The sequence below is a fragment of the Hirundo rustica genome, chromosome 1, assembly GCF_015227805.2.
Source record: "Hirundo rustica isolate bHirRus1 chromosome 1, bHirRus1.pri.v3, whole genome shotgun sequence".
NCBI lineage: Eukaryota > Metazoa > Chordata > Aves > Passeriformes > Hirundinidae > Hirundo > Hirundo rustica.
The window spans coordinates 51,453,736-51,470,230 of NC_053450.1; the positions used below are offsets into that span (position 1 = coordinate 51,453,736).

General features: G+C 41.9%; 1 protein-coding gene across 9 annotated transcripts in view; it reads left to right on the forward strand.

The window, feature by feature from the left end:
- The first annotated feature begins 1,296 nt into the window (after nt 1-1,296).
- The window catches only part of PTPRM (protein tyrosine phosphatase receptor type M), a 442,084-nt gene continuing 426,885 nt past the window's right edge, over nt 1,297-16,495 (forward strand). For 5 of the 9 annotated variants that reach the window (XM_040065165.2, XM_040065318.2, XM_040065722.2 and 2 more), the window contains exon 1: nt 1,298-1,707. In XM_040065165.2, the coding sequence (XP_039921099.1) occupies nt 1,635-1,707 (73 nt within the window). In that variant the 5' untranslated portion in view covers nt 1,298-1,634. Of the gene's footprint in view, nt 1,708-16,495 lie in introns of all 9 variants that reach the window. The other 4 variants (XM_040065795.2, XM_040065877.2, XM_040066130.2 and 1 more) reach the window with 2 other exon arrangements.

Consider the following 16,495-nt stretch of genomic DNA (forward strand, 5'->3'; position numbering starts at 1 on the left):
TTAGAAGACGAGCTCAAGCTCTTAAAGCCAGCATTATCTAAATTCTTGCTTTTATCGTTTCGGTAACCCACACGGAATAAACAAGGCATTAAATCTGGCCAGAGTTACACTTGAAAGGAAAAGCTTTCATTGAAAGCGAGGGCCAACAAAAATATCTCCACCTCTAGAGCTCCACTTTAGTTTTAAAACCGTTTTCAAACCAGCAAACACATCCTTGCCGTGCCGTGGACACCAGGAGCCAAAGCCCCAGTGGGGTGACGGCCGTCATGCAGCTGTATTTCAGACGTGACGCGGAGATAAATGCCCGAAGTCACACGCTGCAAACGATGAGAGATAACTGCCATTTTAATGTGATTTTATTTCCATCACCCCCGCCCTAACCCTGCTAATTCCTGACATTATTCTTCACTGGCAGGACTAAGAGCTGCGCCCGTGTCTTGAACCGGGGCCCGGGCTGGGCGCTCTCCAGAGATCCCTTCCCGAAACGCTCCGCAGGGGCGAAGGGTGGCTCGGCAAGGAGATTAAGTTTTATGAGCAGCACGCGAATGCGAAGCAATTAATGTACGAGACAGTGCCGCTCCTCGCCAGCCCGGAGAACCCATTCACATCTTAATTTCCTCTCGGTATCAGCCGCTCGCCGTGCGGGTAGGGCTCTCACGCTTGCGGTTCCCGCGGAAGGCTGAGCGCTGGCCTCCAACTATTCTTCCGACAGACTCCAGACCGCCTGTACAAACAAACCGAAGCGCTTATGGAAAGCCGGCGCTCTCCCCCTCTCCTGCGCTTCCCCTTCCGTGTCCCGGTGCTCGGAGCAGCGCCAGAGCGGCGGGGCGTGGGCGAGACCGCTGCCCCGGGGCCGGGCTGCTCGCTCCCGCGGGGCCCCGTCACGGCGGGGCAGCACCCGCAGCGCCCGCAACTTCAGCGCCTGCCGCGGCCGGCCCGCGGCAAAGTTCCCGAAACGCCTGGCTCAGATTTTTTTTTTTTTTTTGGTTCCTTCTTCTCTTAACCCCCAAGTGCTGTCCGCGAACTTTCGACGTCGTCCTGCCCGGCACGGAGCCACCACGTCCTCAGCGAACAGAGTCGCGCTCGGGGCAGCGGGGCGGGCAAGAGACGCGAAAGCTTCGCCCTCGCAGGCGGCGGCCGCCCCCGAGCTGCTGTCGGCGGCGGGGCCCGGCCGCCTCGCCCTCTAGCGGGGGAGAGCGGCGGCGCCGGCGGCTGGGCGTGACTTTCCGCGCTCCCTTCAGCCCGCCCGCCCGCCGGGGGGAACCGCGAGTCAGTCAGGGAGCCGAGCGGAGCCGGGACTAGCGGAGGCGCCGGCCGAGGAGGCTCGGTGATTAAGGGTGCCCCCCCGGGCACCGGGGGAGGCGATTGGCGCCCGCACGGCCCCCGGGGCAGCGGCGCGGTCGGAGGAAAGCAGCCGGGTGTTCGGCCGCCGGCCACTTCGGAACCCTCTTCTCTGCCCTTAAGAGCGGGGAGAGGGCGAGGAGGGGAGAACAGCCCGCGGAACACCGAGTGCCGGAGTCCGGCTGCCCCCTCCTCGGCTGCCCCACTGGACTGGAGGGGGGCGAGAGGGGCGCCTCCTACTTTGGCAAACACTTTGGCACTTTGCTGGATTCGGAGCAGGAAGGGCTGGAAATATGGGGAAAGTTGGAACTTGCCTGGTTACTTTGGCCGGACTTTTGCTGGCAGCGGGAGCGCAGACGTTCACAGGTAAGGAAGGAGTTTGCTCGCCAGCCCGGGGCCGGGCAGCCTTCCCGGGGGCCAGGCGGCGGAGGGGCAGGGGGGAGCGCGGGCATTTCGGAGGCGATGGGGCTTTGGTTTGCGTTTTTGTCTTTTTTTCTGTATATTTTTCTTTTATTTTTTTATTTTTATTTTTACTTCTATTTATATTTTTCCATCCCCATCCCCCTGACGGGTGTGACACTTTGGAACCACCGCATCGATGGGTAGAAAAAGTGTCCCAAGGAGGCAGTGGTGCCGGGATGCCCCTGCGCTGGCGCCCCTGAGCTCCGATGGAAGGTCGAGAGGCTGACAGGACTCGGGCAGCCCCAGGGCAGGGCTGGAGGGACGGGCGGGACTCGGGCTCGCTCCGGCGTTTTTCCGCCGCTGACTTCCCGAAAGTTTCCCGCTGCCCCGGCACGGGAGGCGGAGGGGCGAGGTGAGCCGGTCCCCGGCGCTCCGCTCGCCGCCGCGGCTGGCGCCGGGGGAAGGAGGGCTCGTGGTGCTCCCCGGAGGGGCCGGCGGGGCCCCGCGGCTCTGCCCGCCCGCCGGTGCCTGGGCACCGTCCCCCGCCGCTGCCCGGGGCTGCGGCTGTGAGACGCCGGCAGAGCCGGAGGCAAAGCCCCGGCCCCGCCGCTCTCTGTAGCCCCCAGAGCGTCACCTGAGAGGGCAGGGCAGAAGCTGCCCGCGTCTGAAGGGCACCGGCATTCATAGCCAAGAGGAGCCCGGCGAAGTGCCCCATCCGCGACGCCGTTCCTCTGTTTCCCGAAGCCCCAGACCTGCAGATGGTTATTTTGGTCTCCAGTCCCCTGCCTGCACCCCTGTCCTATTTATATGTTGGAGAAACCCGTAATTTTGGACAGAAATTTGGATTGTGAAATAGTTCTGTGTGCTCCACTGCAAAGAGTAACTTCGGAATTTTTTTTTGGTTTGTTTTGTTCCTAACATGAAGTTAGTGCAACTGAAAGCACGTAAAATTGAAGACATCTGGTCCTCAGTTCGTGCGAAGTGTGCTTTGATCTGGTGGGAAGCAATCCTGACTCCTTGGTGCTCAGGCTGCAGAATAGTTTATATTTTGCACATTACATGTTGCTTCTATAAAGCACTGTACCTAGACCAAATTTTACGGCTGGGAAACGGTGGTCTGGTTTAAAACTTCTTAGAAAGAATTAAAATTCTGGTTTTATGTTTGGTTCCAGGGACCTCTTGTATATGTAGCTGCATTTCCCCTAGCTTCTTTGAGAGCATTTTTACTGCAGATGAGATAGAAGATCTCCATAGTAGAAAAACGTTTTGTTCCAAGGTGATCTGTAACAATGATGAAATATTGTACAAAATCCTGTTGGAAAGTAGGCTCTGCAGCAAATCATGAAACTGTACTCAGTTATATTAGCTCTGCAACTCGTTAATGTTGGAAGTCTAGTGTCCAGACTTCAGTGGGAGCGCTTGATTTACTAAGATGAATCTGTAACTCATTGCTGACCTGTGTGAACTGTCTTACTTTTTGTTTAAAGTTAAGCTGGGGCTATTCTTCTTCTGGATATTTAAATGCCTTGTGTATGCAATGTGCTGATACTGTACTGGGATCAGCATTGAAGTGCCGTTCGTGTTGCTGAAGAGCAATCTCACATTACTGTTTGATTTGTATCCGTTGTTTTCATTTACCTGACACACGTTCTGGAGAGAACAGTGCTGTAAACCACGAACAATTCACCAATGACTTGTGCATACAGTTATTCCAAGGGTGCAATTCCACACTGTCTGAAGTACTCAGTAACAGAGGCTGCTATTCACACCTTTCAGTGAGATTGCAGAGGATGGCATGGGATGCAGAATCTGCCCAGTTTTCTCCCCGTATGTGCATATGTGTATATATGTTAAATATTGAAAGTAAAGATTATTTGTGAAGATGCATATACAGAAGTTTTTCTTTTTAGTATTGATTCTCTGCAATTGGAACAAAATTGATGAAATTTCCATTTTTGTACTTTAGCATATGAAGCGTGTGTCGTGGGTATCATTTTTGCTTGGGGAAAAAAATGCCGTTTCTTTTGTTAAAACCTTGATGCATTAGCATCACGGAAATTAAAGGACAGAAAAATCCATCCTTGAGTTGGGTAGTTATCTTTTGTAGTAGCTGTCCCTTATTGCAGAAGGAAGTTATACGACTAACCTATGAAAAGTTTAAAAACAAACAAAGGAAAAAGAAACAAAGCCACCTCCACAGATGTTCTAAGCAAAGAATAGCAGTGTGTGAATTACGTGCCTGTGGCATTTATAGTTCCATTTTTATTTTTGCCCTTTTCTAAACTGCCTGATTTGTTTCATGAAGATTGGTTCTAATGTTACATTCAGCTATTGTCTTATTTGAGTTTCTTGTTTAGAAAATAATCTTACTGAAAGATCAGATCTTGGCTTTTTAAGGCCTGGGAGCTTTCAAGTAATCTTTTGAAAGCAGCTTAACAGTTAATAACAATGAGATTTTCTCTGAGTCCTTAACTAAAGATTTTAAAGTTCTGGATTCATCAGTTCAAGAAGTAAATGATCTGAAGAATTTGAATTCAAGAGATATTACTGAAAACATTGTTTTAAATGAACAGTGCTGCTTCTCCTAAGTTTTTAAAAGTAGCTGGACTCTTTCTTCAAGATTAGTTTTGGGGTTGGGTTTTTTACTATTTTTTTAGTTTCTTTCTGAGAAACTATAACACGCCTAATTTAGCTGGTTTTGTTTATAATTTTAGCAAAGTGTTATTAAGTTTGTCTCATGTGAAGACTGAAAAGTCCCTGAAAAGTGTGTGTTCAGAAAAAAGGAAAATGCTGCTTGACTCCACCATGTTCCTTCATCCACCTCCTTGGTAGATTATTCAGGCTATGGAAAGCAATTCACTCCTGTAAGGGATTTAGGTCAGACATAGAGATAAGGGAAGTTAGAAGGGACATTGTAAACTTAAATATTTGATCTCACATAAAATTAAGGGTCTGGATGGGATGGGTTCTGCCAAATACAAAAACGGGGAGCTGAAATTGAAAGCAAGAAAATGTGTAATAGAACTTGGAAACTGTGTTTTTATGAAGGCATTCGTATTCAGGTAGATGTAAATGTGCACACTGCCTGAATTCTGAAATTGGTGTTTCTTGGTTACAACATGACTCTTATGGAGGGAGGGCTGTTATTAGTCTGTTATATTCTCTTTTGCTGTGAAAAGCACCTGGGTTGTATATCAACGCTCTTTTTATGACACTGGTTTAAAAAGTTTTAGTTTTTCTCTGAGAAGGAATGAGTCCTATTGCAGTGAGAGGGATGGGACAGATTGACTAAAAATGCTTGTGGGAGGCCATTTGTAATGAACCAAGACTAGTGGGAATTATAAAGAGAAAAAAAAGGAGGAAAGGTGCTGTACAAAACTTGAAAACTACTTTTCCTAGTGAGTTGTACAGGTTTTACATAAAGAATAGGAATTCTCAAGCTATTTCATGGATTAAAAATGTAAAATCTTGCATTCTGAATAGATGTTCTGCCTTAGATTCATCTGTTCCTTTTTGGGTGTAGGCACTTCAAAGAGAAAAGGATCACATTTTCCAGATAGGAGATGTAGGGAAGAAGTTTGATGTGCTGAAGTTGAAGCTTACTGTGATCATGTTGATGTTTGGTGACTGCAGAGAAAAGAAAGAATATAGGTTAAATCTTCATAGGTCCTATCCTAGCTGAAATGAAGCCCCTGGCAATGTCTAGAAAATAAGCTTCTGGTATAATTAACTGTGTTTAAAGAGATTTCTCAGTGTTCAGAATCTCTGAAAGTCTGTAATAGCTATTCTGATCACTTCAGCAACAAAGAACTCCAAGTGTAGTTATGGCTCACTTTAGCAAATTCTGCTTTTGTTTGCATTGTTTATTCCACCTACTTTTCTTTCTCTCCACACATCCATCAAGTCTGTATTCCTGCATCTTCTAAGGGAAGTAACATATGCCAGTGTAGTTGCAGCTTTAGTAGTGGCTGATGCAGTTTGTCAGCTTGTCTACAAAACTGTTCCAGCTACAGGTCATAGCATGGACTTGGCCTCACTAAACAGTGAGAGCTGAGGGGGGAGAATCTCAAACCAAACTTCCCGCTGTTAAAGAGATTTTTGCTGCTGTTATTACAGCTGTTAGGTGAATAGGTGAATGACTTGATTTCTGCTTTACATTTAAGACTATTCATATTTAAAATACTCCTGCAAATTAATGGAAGCATTTTGAAAAATCTGCTTCTAAATGCGATGCTGGGTTTTTTTGGTGTTGTGGGATGGTGGGGTTTTTTTGTGTGAGGGGGGTGGGGTTTTTTTGTTTGTTTGTTTTTGTGTTTTGTTTTGTTTTGTTTTAATTTTTGCAATTATAACAAATGAAGTAAGGTTTGTGTTACCATGTAAACTGGGATGTGCTTTAGAATGCTTCAGGTAAAAATGAGTCAGGGCTTTGGAAGTGGCACAGTTCATCAAAAAAGAAACTGTGTGGTGGGTATGGTTTTGCTTTTTTTTAAAATTTATTTTATTTAGTTGTTTTGGTTTCAAAAGATAGTAATGAAACATCAGAAACTAAAAATAAATCTTAGAAAATTCTGCAAGGATGTAATAACACTCAGGGCAGAAATGCTATGGTGTTCATTTGGTCTCCTGATTTAGCAGTTGTCAATTTCATGAGGAAAACAAATCACAGTGTCCTGAAACAATATAAGCACAATAATATATGAAATGATAATATCTTCAGTGCTCACCGAAGTTGCTAGATTGACAGCTAGAGAGACCAAATCCGCAGGCAAATCACAGAACATGTTAGGGTAGAGCGAGCAGGCCTCTGAACTCCGCCTCGCTGATGTCGTTTGAGTGTGACCCGGTGGCATGTGGGGATGGTTTATTTCTCGTGTGCGCTCACCCACACCCTGTGACGGTCAGCGAAAATGTCGAACGGGTGAGTTGCTGGTGGCCAGGTCAGTTTTACACATTCCCGCTGAGACCACCCCTTGGGCGTTCATCGTTGGATTCAGCTTGGGGGAGGATAGTAAGTGTAGACTTGATGGGCAAAGTCCAGTGGTGTTGCGGGGTCGGGATCAGTGAACTGATCCCCTATTTCATGTGTTGCAACTTTATGCTAAAGGAAAGGCTTTTTGAGAGGGATATCTATAGTGTTTAAAGCTTGTTAGTATCACTGGCAAACACTTACTTCTATGCTATGTCACTAAATTCTGAAGATGTTTCCCCAGGAAATGGCATGCAATTACAAACCTTTCAGCTCACAATTATGACTCTTGTGTAAAGAAGTAGTAGTTTTAAAAATTTTCCCAGGAACAAACTGTTAATGGATGAATGCAGCTGAATGATCTGCTTATTTTCTTTAGGAAAAATTGAGAATCTTCTCCTTACTTCCTTTAATTTCATTTGATTTTGTTGATAACTTACAGTTCTCTTATTTCTGATGTGTAATGTTATATGTTAAAACAGGATTTTGAGACACCAAAACCAATTTTGAGCATATGGTCATATATTTAGGGGAAAAAAAAAGAGTAGCAATAAAATTTCCTATGTCAATCTGTTCACCCAAATATATTCAGATACTTCTTTCTGAATTTTGTCATGTCTTCCAGAGTTTTGCCTGCTGTGATCTGCTGCTGATCACTAGGTGTAGCTGCATCTCTAAATGCGTTTTTCTAAGCATAGAAAGAGAAAGGGCTTAAAGCTGGGCTTTGTGAGAATGTAGGTGTATTTGGAGGTGGGGAGGTGTGAAAACAGATGATGGATTTTTGTGACCTAGAGAATTTTAATCCATTGGTGGCTTGTTTGCATCAGTTTGATTACAATACAAATGAACTTTTAATTACATGTAAAAAGGCTGATTTCAGTATCAGTGTTAGTATTCAACAGAAAGACAAATGAATGTTCTAATATGGCAAAAATACATAATAAAACACTTGAAACAACAGAGAAATTGTCAGTACTTTCCTAGTGTTTTAAATACAAGTATTATTGCTGCAGAGATCTGATAAGCTTTTCTTTAAGGATCTATCAAGATGGTTAAGATATAACCTTAAGTTTTGTATGAGTACATGTCTCCTGACAACCTGTTAAGAACCTTTTCCGATCCATTCAGAATAATTATCTATGGAGATGATGTTGCTCTCAGTGGAATTCTGTCCTCCTTTTGGCGTAAGGAGGTGTTGTATTGGTTTTCAAACCCTGTGCTTCCATTAATGCTATGAGGAGGTACAGAGGGTGAGGTGCCATATATGCTTTAAAAATGAAGGAATTTGTGCCCAGATTCCTGAGAGTAATAACAATAAAAATTAGGGTGTATTTATGCCTCTAAGTCATACCCATGCTCAGTATCTGCAGAGAATAGGAAAGAAGTGTCTCAGCCACAAGTGTGTGACTCAACAGTGATCCTTTGCTACATAAGAGCAATGGTAGGACAGAAAAAAAGTAATGACCACCGTTGTTCAGACAAAACCATGGCAATATTAGCAGGAAGGAGTTCTGAAAACAGGTGAGAGTTTGTGTGTTTTGTGGGGGGAAGGTAGGAAAGAAGGTATGGCATTTGCTGGAAGAATGGAAGAGATGAACATTACTGGAAAAGAAGATATAAAAAAAATTACTCTGAAGTCTAAAATGCAGCCGAATTACTTGTGGAAAACAGAAGTGAATTTATAATTATTCACTTTTTTTTTATTATTATTTTAGTTTTCAACACATTTGTTTTTAATAATGTGTTCAAGGCTCAGATATGTCTTCTGATGGCTTTACATAGCAATAGTTGATTGTCTTTACGCATATGATTAAATGTAATGATGATAATTAATCTTTAATTTTTTTTCTGCGAAATGGTGTAAACCCAACATTTTGCTTATGACTCTGTTTTTCCCCTCCCCACCCCCCATGTGTTTTAGAATAATAATTTTTGGTTAGAATGGGATTTTTTGAGGGGTCGATTAGCTTTTTTATTGCTCTCCCTTGGTTTTTTGTCTTTTTAATCTTCTTCACTGTTAAGCTATTACAAATATCTCTTATAGCATTTTTTTTTTGTTAATCACTAGAAATGTGGTTTTGCTCTGGAATAACTAACAGCTAATTACCTCTTTTATCACTTCAGCTCTTCATCTTCTAGGAGAACGAAATAAAGCATCACATGCCCGTTTTAGAACAGATTTTTTTTCCCATCACTCATGTTTTTTGGGGATTTTTTTTGCTTGTTTGCTGTTTTGTTGTTTGGCTTTTTTAATGTTTAAGCCACGGTTATTTTAGGGAAGTTTTCAGAAAGATCATGCCTTATTATCTTCAATTCTCTTCCATCTTTTATCCTGAACTATAGAATCAAATATGATTTAGACTATTTATAAATAATGTAGTGGATAGAATACTTTTGTCAGTGGACCTTCATTTTAATTCTGTAGCACATAATTGTAGGCTTATTAGGTGAAAGAACTGTTAATTTGTGCCGATAAGATTCTAACATAAGATTGAGGAGGATATTACAGGAGTTTCTGTTTACTTTCAGGTGGATAAATAGTGGATCAGTAACCTAATACTTAAGGTTTGCTTGATGGAGTTGTTGTTACAGATAAATGGAGTGGCTATTCAATTTTTCCCCCCCCCCCCCCCCCGCCCCGGTGAATATACATAAGACTGAGTAAATGATTTCCACCCCTGCTATGTGCACTTACATACCTGTCTATATGCCTCTAATCTGTAGACTAGTTTGTATGTCTCTGTCTTAAAGTTGATGAGTTAGTACCGATTAGCAGACCTTTGTATTTTTCATGGTGTGCTTAACGTAGAGGTAGTGGCAGGGGTGTTATATTTTTTTTCTGCTCTATGGACAAAGAATTCCTTATTTTGGCAGCTGATGCTTAGTCATTCTTCTATGACTGATGCAGTAGTTTGTGATGAAAAAATGGTCATCTAGATGCACATCTTAAAGTTTTGGTTACCAAGTCTACATAGCTTCTGAGGATAGAGTTTCTCACAGTTTCTGAGAAAAAGGATCTCCAGTTTTGAGAAAAAGAGTGTTACCAGGTTACATCTCAAGGAGAGGGGAAGGTGTCCTAAAGGGATTCACATTGTCTTCTACCTCGACAGAAACGTCTGTTTCTCTCACTTCTGTTATTTTTTTACCTTCATGGCTTTTTACTGTTCTAACAAACAGTTCAGCGACCATTTGAAAACAAACATGAAAGTTAATTGCCATCTCAGTGAACTGTGTGAGGCACCATCGCAGACTTAACTGTTTCCTCTGTAGCTGCTTAGCTTAGTACAGTTGCTCTTTCTTCTTAGGTCACTTAGATGTTTGTTTTGTTTGAAAAATTTCATTGTTGCTTCTTCCATCTGCCATCCTTCTCATCTACTGTGAGAAGTCCAGTGTTTCCTAACAACTCTACAGCCTGCTCAGAGTGTGCTTAAAAGTGTGGCAGAAACTTGAAAGAAAATATTTTTGTTTCAAGGCGTTTGACACTGTTTGCACACCTGTTGGGACTATATATAGCATATTGTAATTGCTGTGATGTTTCTGTCAATCAGTGTAATTCAGGAACAACAGTGTTCTAATGATAAATTTGGAAGTTAATGTTGTTTTTCTAATGCAATACCTCTTTTTACTTAACCGTTTAAAATAAGTAATAAAATCTTAACCAAGGAACTGTTTTCTGTCTGTGGAACTTTCTGGGACTGGAGACTTTTCTGGTTCCACGTTGGGATGATATTGCCTAACATGAACTACACCCCTGGAGAACAGCATGAAGAAGACTTACATGTGTGTATGTGTACATTTATTTATTTATTTATATGCACTTTTAAAATTCCTGTTTTAATAGTTGCTTAGTGATCAGAACTCCCACATAGGTGTGGGAGATCCAGACTTAACTCTGTGCTCTAGCATTTGACTGTGACATGGATGAGGATCTTCATAGCCAGACTAGTTGGAATTACTTTTTTTTTTTTTTTCCCATCATTGAGAACTCTGCTAAATTTCTGTTTACAAAACATTAAAAAAAGGGGAGGTGCTAGCTCAGACCCCCAAAACATATTAGAGAAAATCCACAGCAGTCGCTTGTCACCACCTCTAGCTTCAGTTTTCCCTGGAAACTCTAAAACATTCTTAAATACTGTCACATGTTTAGGAGATAGAGGTAGTTATGGACATTTCCAGCTACCACAGTTCTCAGTGCAGTAGTTCTTATATTAATGACTGAAAATAGCTGTAGCCTTTTTCCTTTAATGTTATCTTTTCTGAATTCTGCAGGGTAGATGAAGATTATTTTACAAAGCACTGCATTCAACCCTTTAATATAAGCACTTTACATAACACATCACTTAAGCTTTTTCAACTTCTGCAGAGACAGCTTGATACTGAATTCCTCAGTTATGTAAGATAAATTGTTGTCCCAGTAATAATTTTGAGGTACTTTGCAGCTGATGCCCTTTTCACTGTGTCTGAGAGATATCATCTTAACTCCGTCTTAGCTCGGGGGAAAACCTTGGAAGCAACTTTCTAAATGGGAAAGGAACCTTTTGGGATTCGGTCTATGAGCACCACAGACATTGTGTTGGGAAACCAACAAAACCAAAAGACAACTAAAGTTAATATCTGTTTTAAGCCTTAGAGGGTGAAAATGTTAAATGGAAGCCTTTATGTTGCCTGACATTAGTACCTGCTGTTTATGGGAACAACAAAGCACATGGATTGAAGACCACATATAATGTTCATGAAGTGTGTTTTATTTATTTTTACTTCAAGAATTGTTGTTGGAATTGCCTCCACAAATCTAGGCTAGTAAGGAATTTATGTGAATTGGTGTCGCACTTTCATTTGTGGATTTGAGGAACACTGGGGTTTGTTTTATCTATTTAAGAGTGTTTGAGACAAGCACACGCCCCTTAGAGCAAATATACATTGAAATTGCATAGGGCCCAGGAGTCCAAGCCAAGTTGAAGTACACTCTTGACAAGTAAAATGCCTGACTTCTGCAGCAGTCGTGCACCACAAGCAGATATGGAGGAGGGTTTTAAAATGAGTCTTGCAGAAGCTTCAGAGCTGGATCTTTATATAAACTTCATAAAGTTTATCCATGAGAATCTGGTACTTCTTTGCATCCTGAATTTTGGGTGCTTAAATGTTACCCTTGTTAAAAACTTTCCGTGGCCACAGAAAGGTGTAAACATAAAAAAGCCTTAAAGTGTTCTTGAAGCTGTAGCGAAGTATATAGCATAAAGTTATACATGCAGGGAAATGATGCATGGATCATTAAAAATGGACCCTTAAAAATAATTTTCCTCAGCTACCTCTGTTTTCAATCACAGACAAACATACTATAAATGCCTGTGGGTTGATTCACTGGCAGATCATTCCTGACTGTGAACTTCAGCCTTACTCACCTGTACCATCCTCTGTCATGTAGTGGAATTGGGCTGTTGAAGAGATATACAGATATACATTCTGACTTGGAGTAGGGGTGAAGCATATGTTCAGACTGAGAATTTCAGATAAAGACTGTCTGGGCTTTATCTAGCTGAATGGCCAAGGTCAACTCAAGGGGAAGGAGGGAATGTAAACAGTGCTTGCGTTGTCTGCTGCATTTGAAATTTTTTCTCTGATTTCTGCGGAGAAACAGATACAGCTCTTGGAGGTCTAAATTTTTATTTTGGAAGGTATCTGTAATGACTTGGTTGTGAATGGAAATGGAAAGCAGCAGCTGTGGAGTCATTCTGGCTTCTGTCAGAATCTACTTCAGAGGTTTTGGTTATATGGATTGGGTTGCAGTTTAGGCTGCAACATGGAAACTTGCATTTTTAAAGTTACTGTCATTTCTGTTGAGCCCCTTGCAAAAATGGGACCAGTTTCTGATGTGTAGCCCAAACCCCAAGACTGCAATGAGTACTGTCCATATTTTTGAATTGCATTTAATTTCAAAATGAGCGTAAACTTGTGGTTTCATGAATTGGTCCACAGTAAATCACTTTCAGTCAAGCAGTATCTGACATTCTTGTTTGCTTCAAATCAATGCTCCTAGTGAATGGATCACAGCTTTTCAAACAACAGTTTGGGAACCACTCACTGGCTGTGAGTGAGAAATCCCAGGTTTCCAGAATTAAGTCTGTTGCAGTCTTCACAAACTGCAGTGTCACACTAGGTTTGCAGCAGTGAAAAATTATTTCTTGCTTGTATGCCAGCATTAAAAAATGTGTATTTCTAGACCTTTGGGAGGAGAACTTCAAAAAAAGGATCTGTATGCTTGAAACTGGCTTTGAGCAAGTATGTGACTTTCATAAGCAGCCCCATTCCCATGATTTCAGTGCTTTGACTCTGCCCGGTGGTTTAGCAATAAAAGAAAGAATTGGCCAATTGTAGTAATCTTCCAGAGCTGTGTACTGTGGAATTTTGTGCAGAGGAAGAGGGAGGGTTCTTACCTGCTCTCAGTTCTAAAATTGTGCTTTAGTACCAAGTATTCCACAGCAAATATAACACATAGTTAACAAAGCTGTTAACCACCTGGCCACCGTCAAGAATACAGAATACTTACCTGCCACCTCCAGAGCTCTCTCCTCCACCTTTTCTCTGTTCGTGTCAGCTCCTCATCACTATGTTCCACAAGCAGAATCATAGAATGGCTTGGGTTGGATGGAGCCATGCAGATCATCTAGTTCCAAACCCCTTTTCTTGAGTAGGGGTTAGACAAGGTTGCTCAAATCCTGACCAACCTCGCCTTCAACACTGCCAGGCTGGAGCATCTGCAACTTCTCTGAGCAACCTGTTCCAGTGCCTCACCAGCCACCCAGTAAAGAATTTTTTCCTAGTACGTAATCTAAATCTACTCTCAGTTGGAAGCCATTTCTCCTTGTCTTACCACTACACTTCCTGATCTAGTGGCCCTCTCTGGCATCCTTGTAGGCCCTATTCAGATACTGGAAAGCTGCTATAAGGTCTCCGTGCAACTTCTCGAATAATTTTTTCCGTCCTCTGGGCAGCAGTGACTGAGCTGGGGAGCGAGCTGAGCCTGCAGGATGGCAGCTCTGATGTGGACTTCCTGTGTTGCTGTGGGGCACTTTTGCCCTTACAGTTTGGAGAAGTATGTGCATGTTTTCAGAAGGCTCCTGAGCCTCTGGGTAGCTGTGGTGGAAACTTGGGGATAAAATTCCTGAGTGCCTAAATATCATTCATAACACGTTAGGGGGTTTTCCTTTTTGATTTCTCCTTGAGGCAGATAAGACCAAAATGACACACATGACAGCAAAGCATGTGCTTATGAGTAAGTACTGTGAATGACTGAAGTTGAAGTCTTGCTTTGCAGTGAGTGCGTTCACACTGAACACTTGATAGCAACAGCAGGCAGTGCTGGTGGGGAATGAGATAGAGCGGCCAGATCTAGATTTCAGACCAGATGGACGTTGTTCATAATATTATTTGGATGTGAATGGTTTTTACTAGAGTGTGAAGTAAACTGAAAGATTTTTTTGTTTGTTTTCAAGCTAAAAATAATTAGTAATATTGGCCCTAATTATACAAACACAAGCTTAAAACCTCAAGATGAGTACAGTCAGTTTTGGGCATACTGTCAAAGTAATTAGAAAAAGCTCCTGTTATTGCAGGTAAATCAGATGTTAACACAAGTCAGCATGAACACACCAATATTGGCATTTTGTAGAAATGTAGTTACATGTATGGTTCTCTGGAAATTGGAACAGCACTTTTTCAAACGCAGCAGTTGAAATTTTCATTTCTTATGATAAGTAGAGTGGTTTTTTAGTCTACCTTTGAAAACTCATCTGGAATATTTTTTTCTGTGTGAGCAATGTGCCATTAAGAAGCATGCTCTTTTTAAAAATCCTTTTGACACTGTTGGTGGGAGAAGATGACAAAGAATCTTTTATTACATATGTCTGCTTCCTTTCTTAACAGATACGGAATAAATGTGGTTTGCAAAGATTTAGAAGAGGGTCACTTCTTTATTCAAGTATTGCAGACAAATGTTGTATAATATATTATTAAGTCAACCTTAGGTTGACTTAGGTTTGTTCATGCTGACCTGTTAATTTTGGTCCACGTTTCTATGTGCACTTCTAATGCATATGCAGTGTATTTCACACTACTGGTACAAATTTTTACTAGTGAAAATAAGGATTTAAGATGAGCTCAAAAGTTGCCACTTTGTACTTACTGTGAAAATTATTACTGTGGTTTCTACTGATGAAATTTCAATATATGAACAGGCTGCTGGCCGTGCTCACATCATCCTGTACAACGCAATATATGTTTGCATTAGCAGAAGCTGAAGTGGTCTATTAAAGCATTCAAGTTCTCACTCCCATATTGAGAGCAGCAGATTCCTTCTTAATCCTCATATAGCTGATGTCTCTGCCGGAGTGTTAATAGATAGTCTAATTTGTGAGCTAAATTACTAATTGTATTATGAGCCTAAACCTTATTAAGCCTTTTGTGTAGAATTAGATCACAGAGCTTTGGGAAGCTGAATGCTGGTTGGGTCCTGTTTCCTCTCTTTAATGGCAGGAGCAAGTTTTACTAGAGTCTTCAGCACTGCATAGCTCTGAGACTGCAGCTGATTTTTTTGCAGGCTTCTACAGTATCAACAGAATCATAAGATTGAAAAGCAGGGTAACTTTAAAGATAGCTGAAGGTTTCAAAACAGGATCTCAGGTATCCCAAAGCAGTAAGATTACCTGAGGTGAGACCGTGATTGGGACTAGAAAAGGATTACTCTGATCTTGTGTACACACACTTGGTGCAGGTCTAGCTATGTGGGAATAGTTTAGATCATTCAAAAACTGTGTAATGGCTGCAGTTGTATAATGGGATAATGGATTTAGCAGTGGTGTGTTCCTGTATTAGTTCAGGTAGATGAACTCTTAAGTCACTTGAGTTATTTTTGTTTCTGAAGATACTCACTACCCACCTAGAGATGGAAAATACATGCCTTATCATGCAGCTATGCCATAGATTTCATGAGCACTCCTCATATGTTTCTGTTCAAATCTATCTGTTTTCAGAGCAGTTTTGTGCTCCCCACTCTGACTTAGCTCTGGAGTCAGCCTGCTAATGCAGCCCAGCTGGGGATGGAGCTAATTGCCTCCAACAATGAATCAGTAATAAACAAACATTAAGTGGGACTTAGTGGATTTTGACATCATTTGCGATAAATTTTTATGTTGATGTGGAAGGTGACTGAACTATTGAGCCTTTGATATAGGAATATTGCACTCAGGGCAATTAATTTCCTTTAAGAGAAGGTATTTTCAGCTACTCCATGCATTTTCCTGTGCATACACAAGATAGAGTTGCAGTGATACGGAGTTTTACTCCCTGCGCTTAACACACAATAGAACTCTAAGCTGTTGTGAGAAACTGGTCTGATTCACACCTGAAATTCTCAGAGCTCTGTGTGTGCTAAATGGCTTTGCTTTTTTCCGATGTAAATTAATGCCATTTGACATGCATGGGTAATAAATGAAAATAATACGCTGTATAGCTTGCATCACATAATCTTATGTTTTTAAAGAGCTTTTTCTGTTTCTATTCTTGCACTACATTTAGTGTTTCTGCATCACATTTAGTAATATACTTTTTAGAGTATAGTGATAAAAAATTGGCATCTGTCCTTTCTCTCCTGAGAGAGAGAAAATCAGAGGCTTCAGCATTAGACTGTTCCCTGCACATTGGTTCTCTCGAATTATGTACTGTGTATTTATTAAGGCATGGTGAGTAGAGCAGCCAAAAGTCACTGCCAAACATTAATTGTCTTCAGGT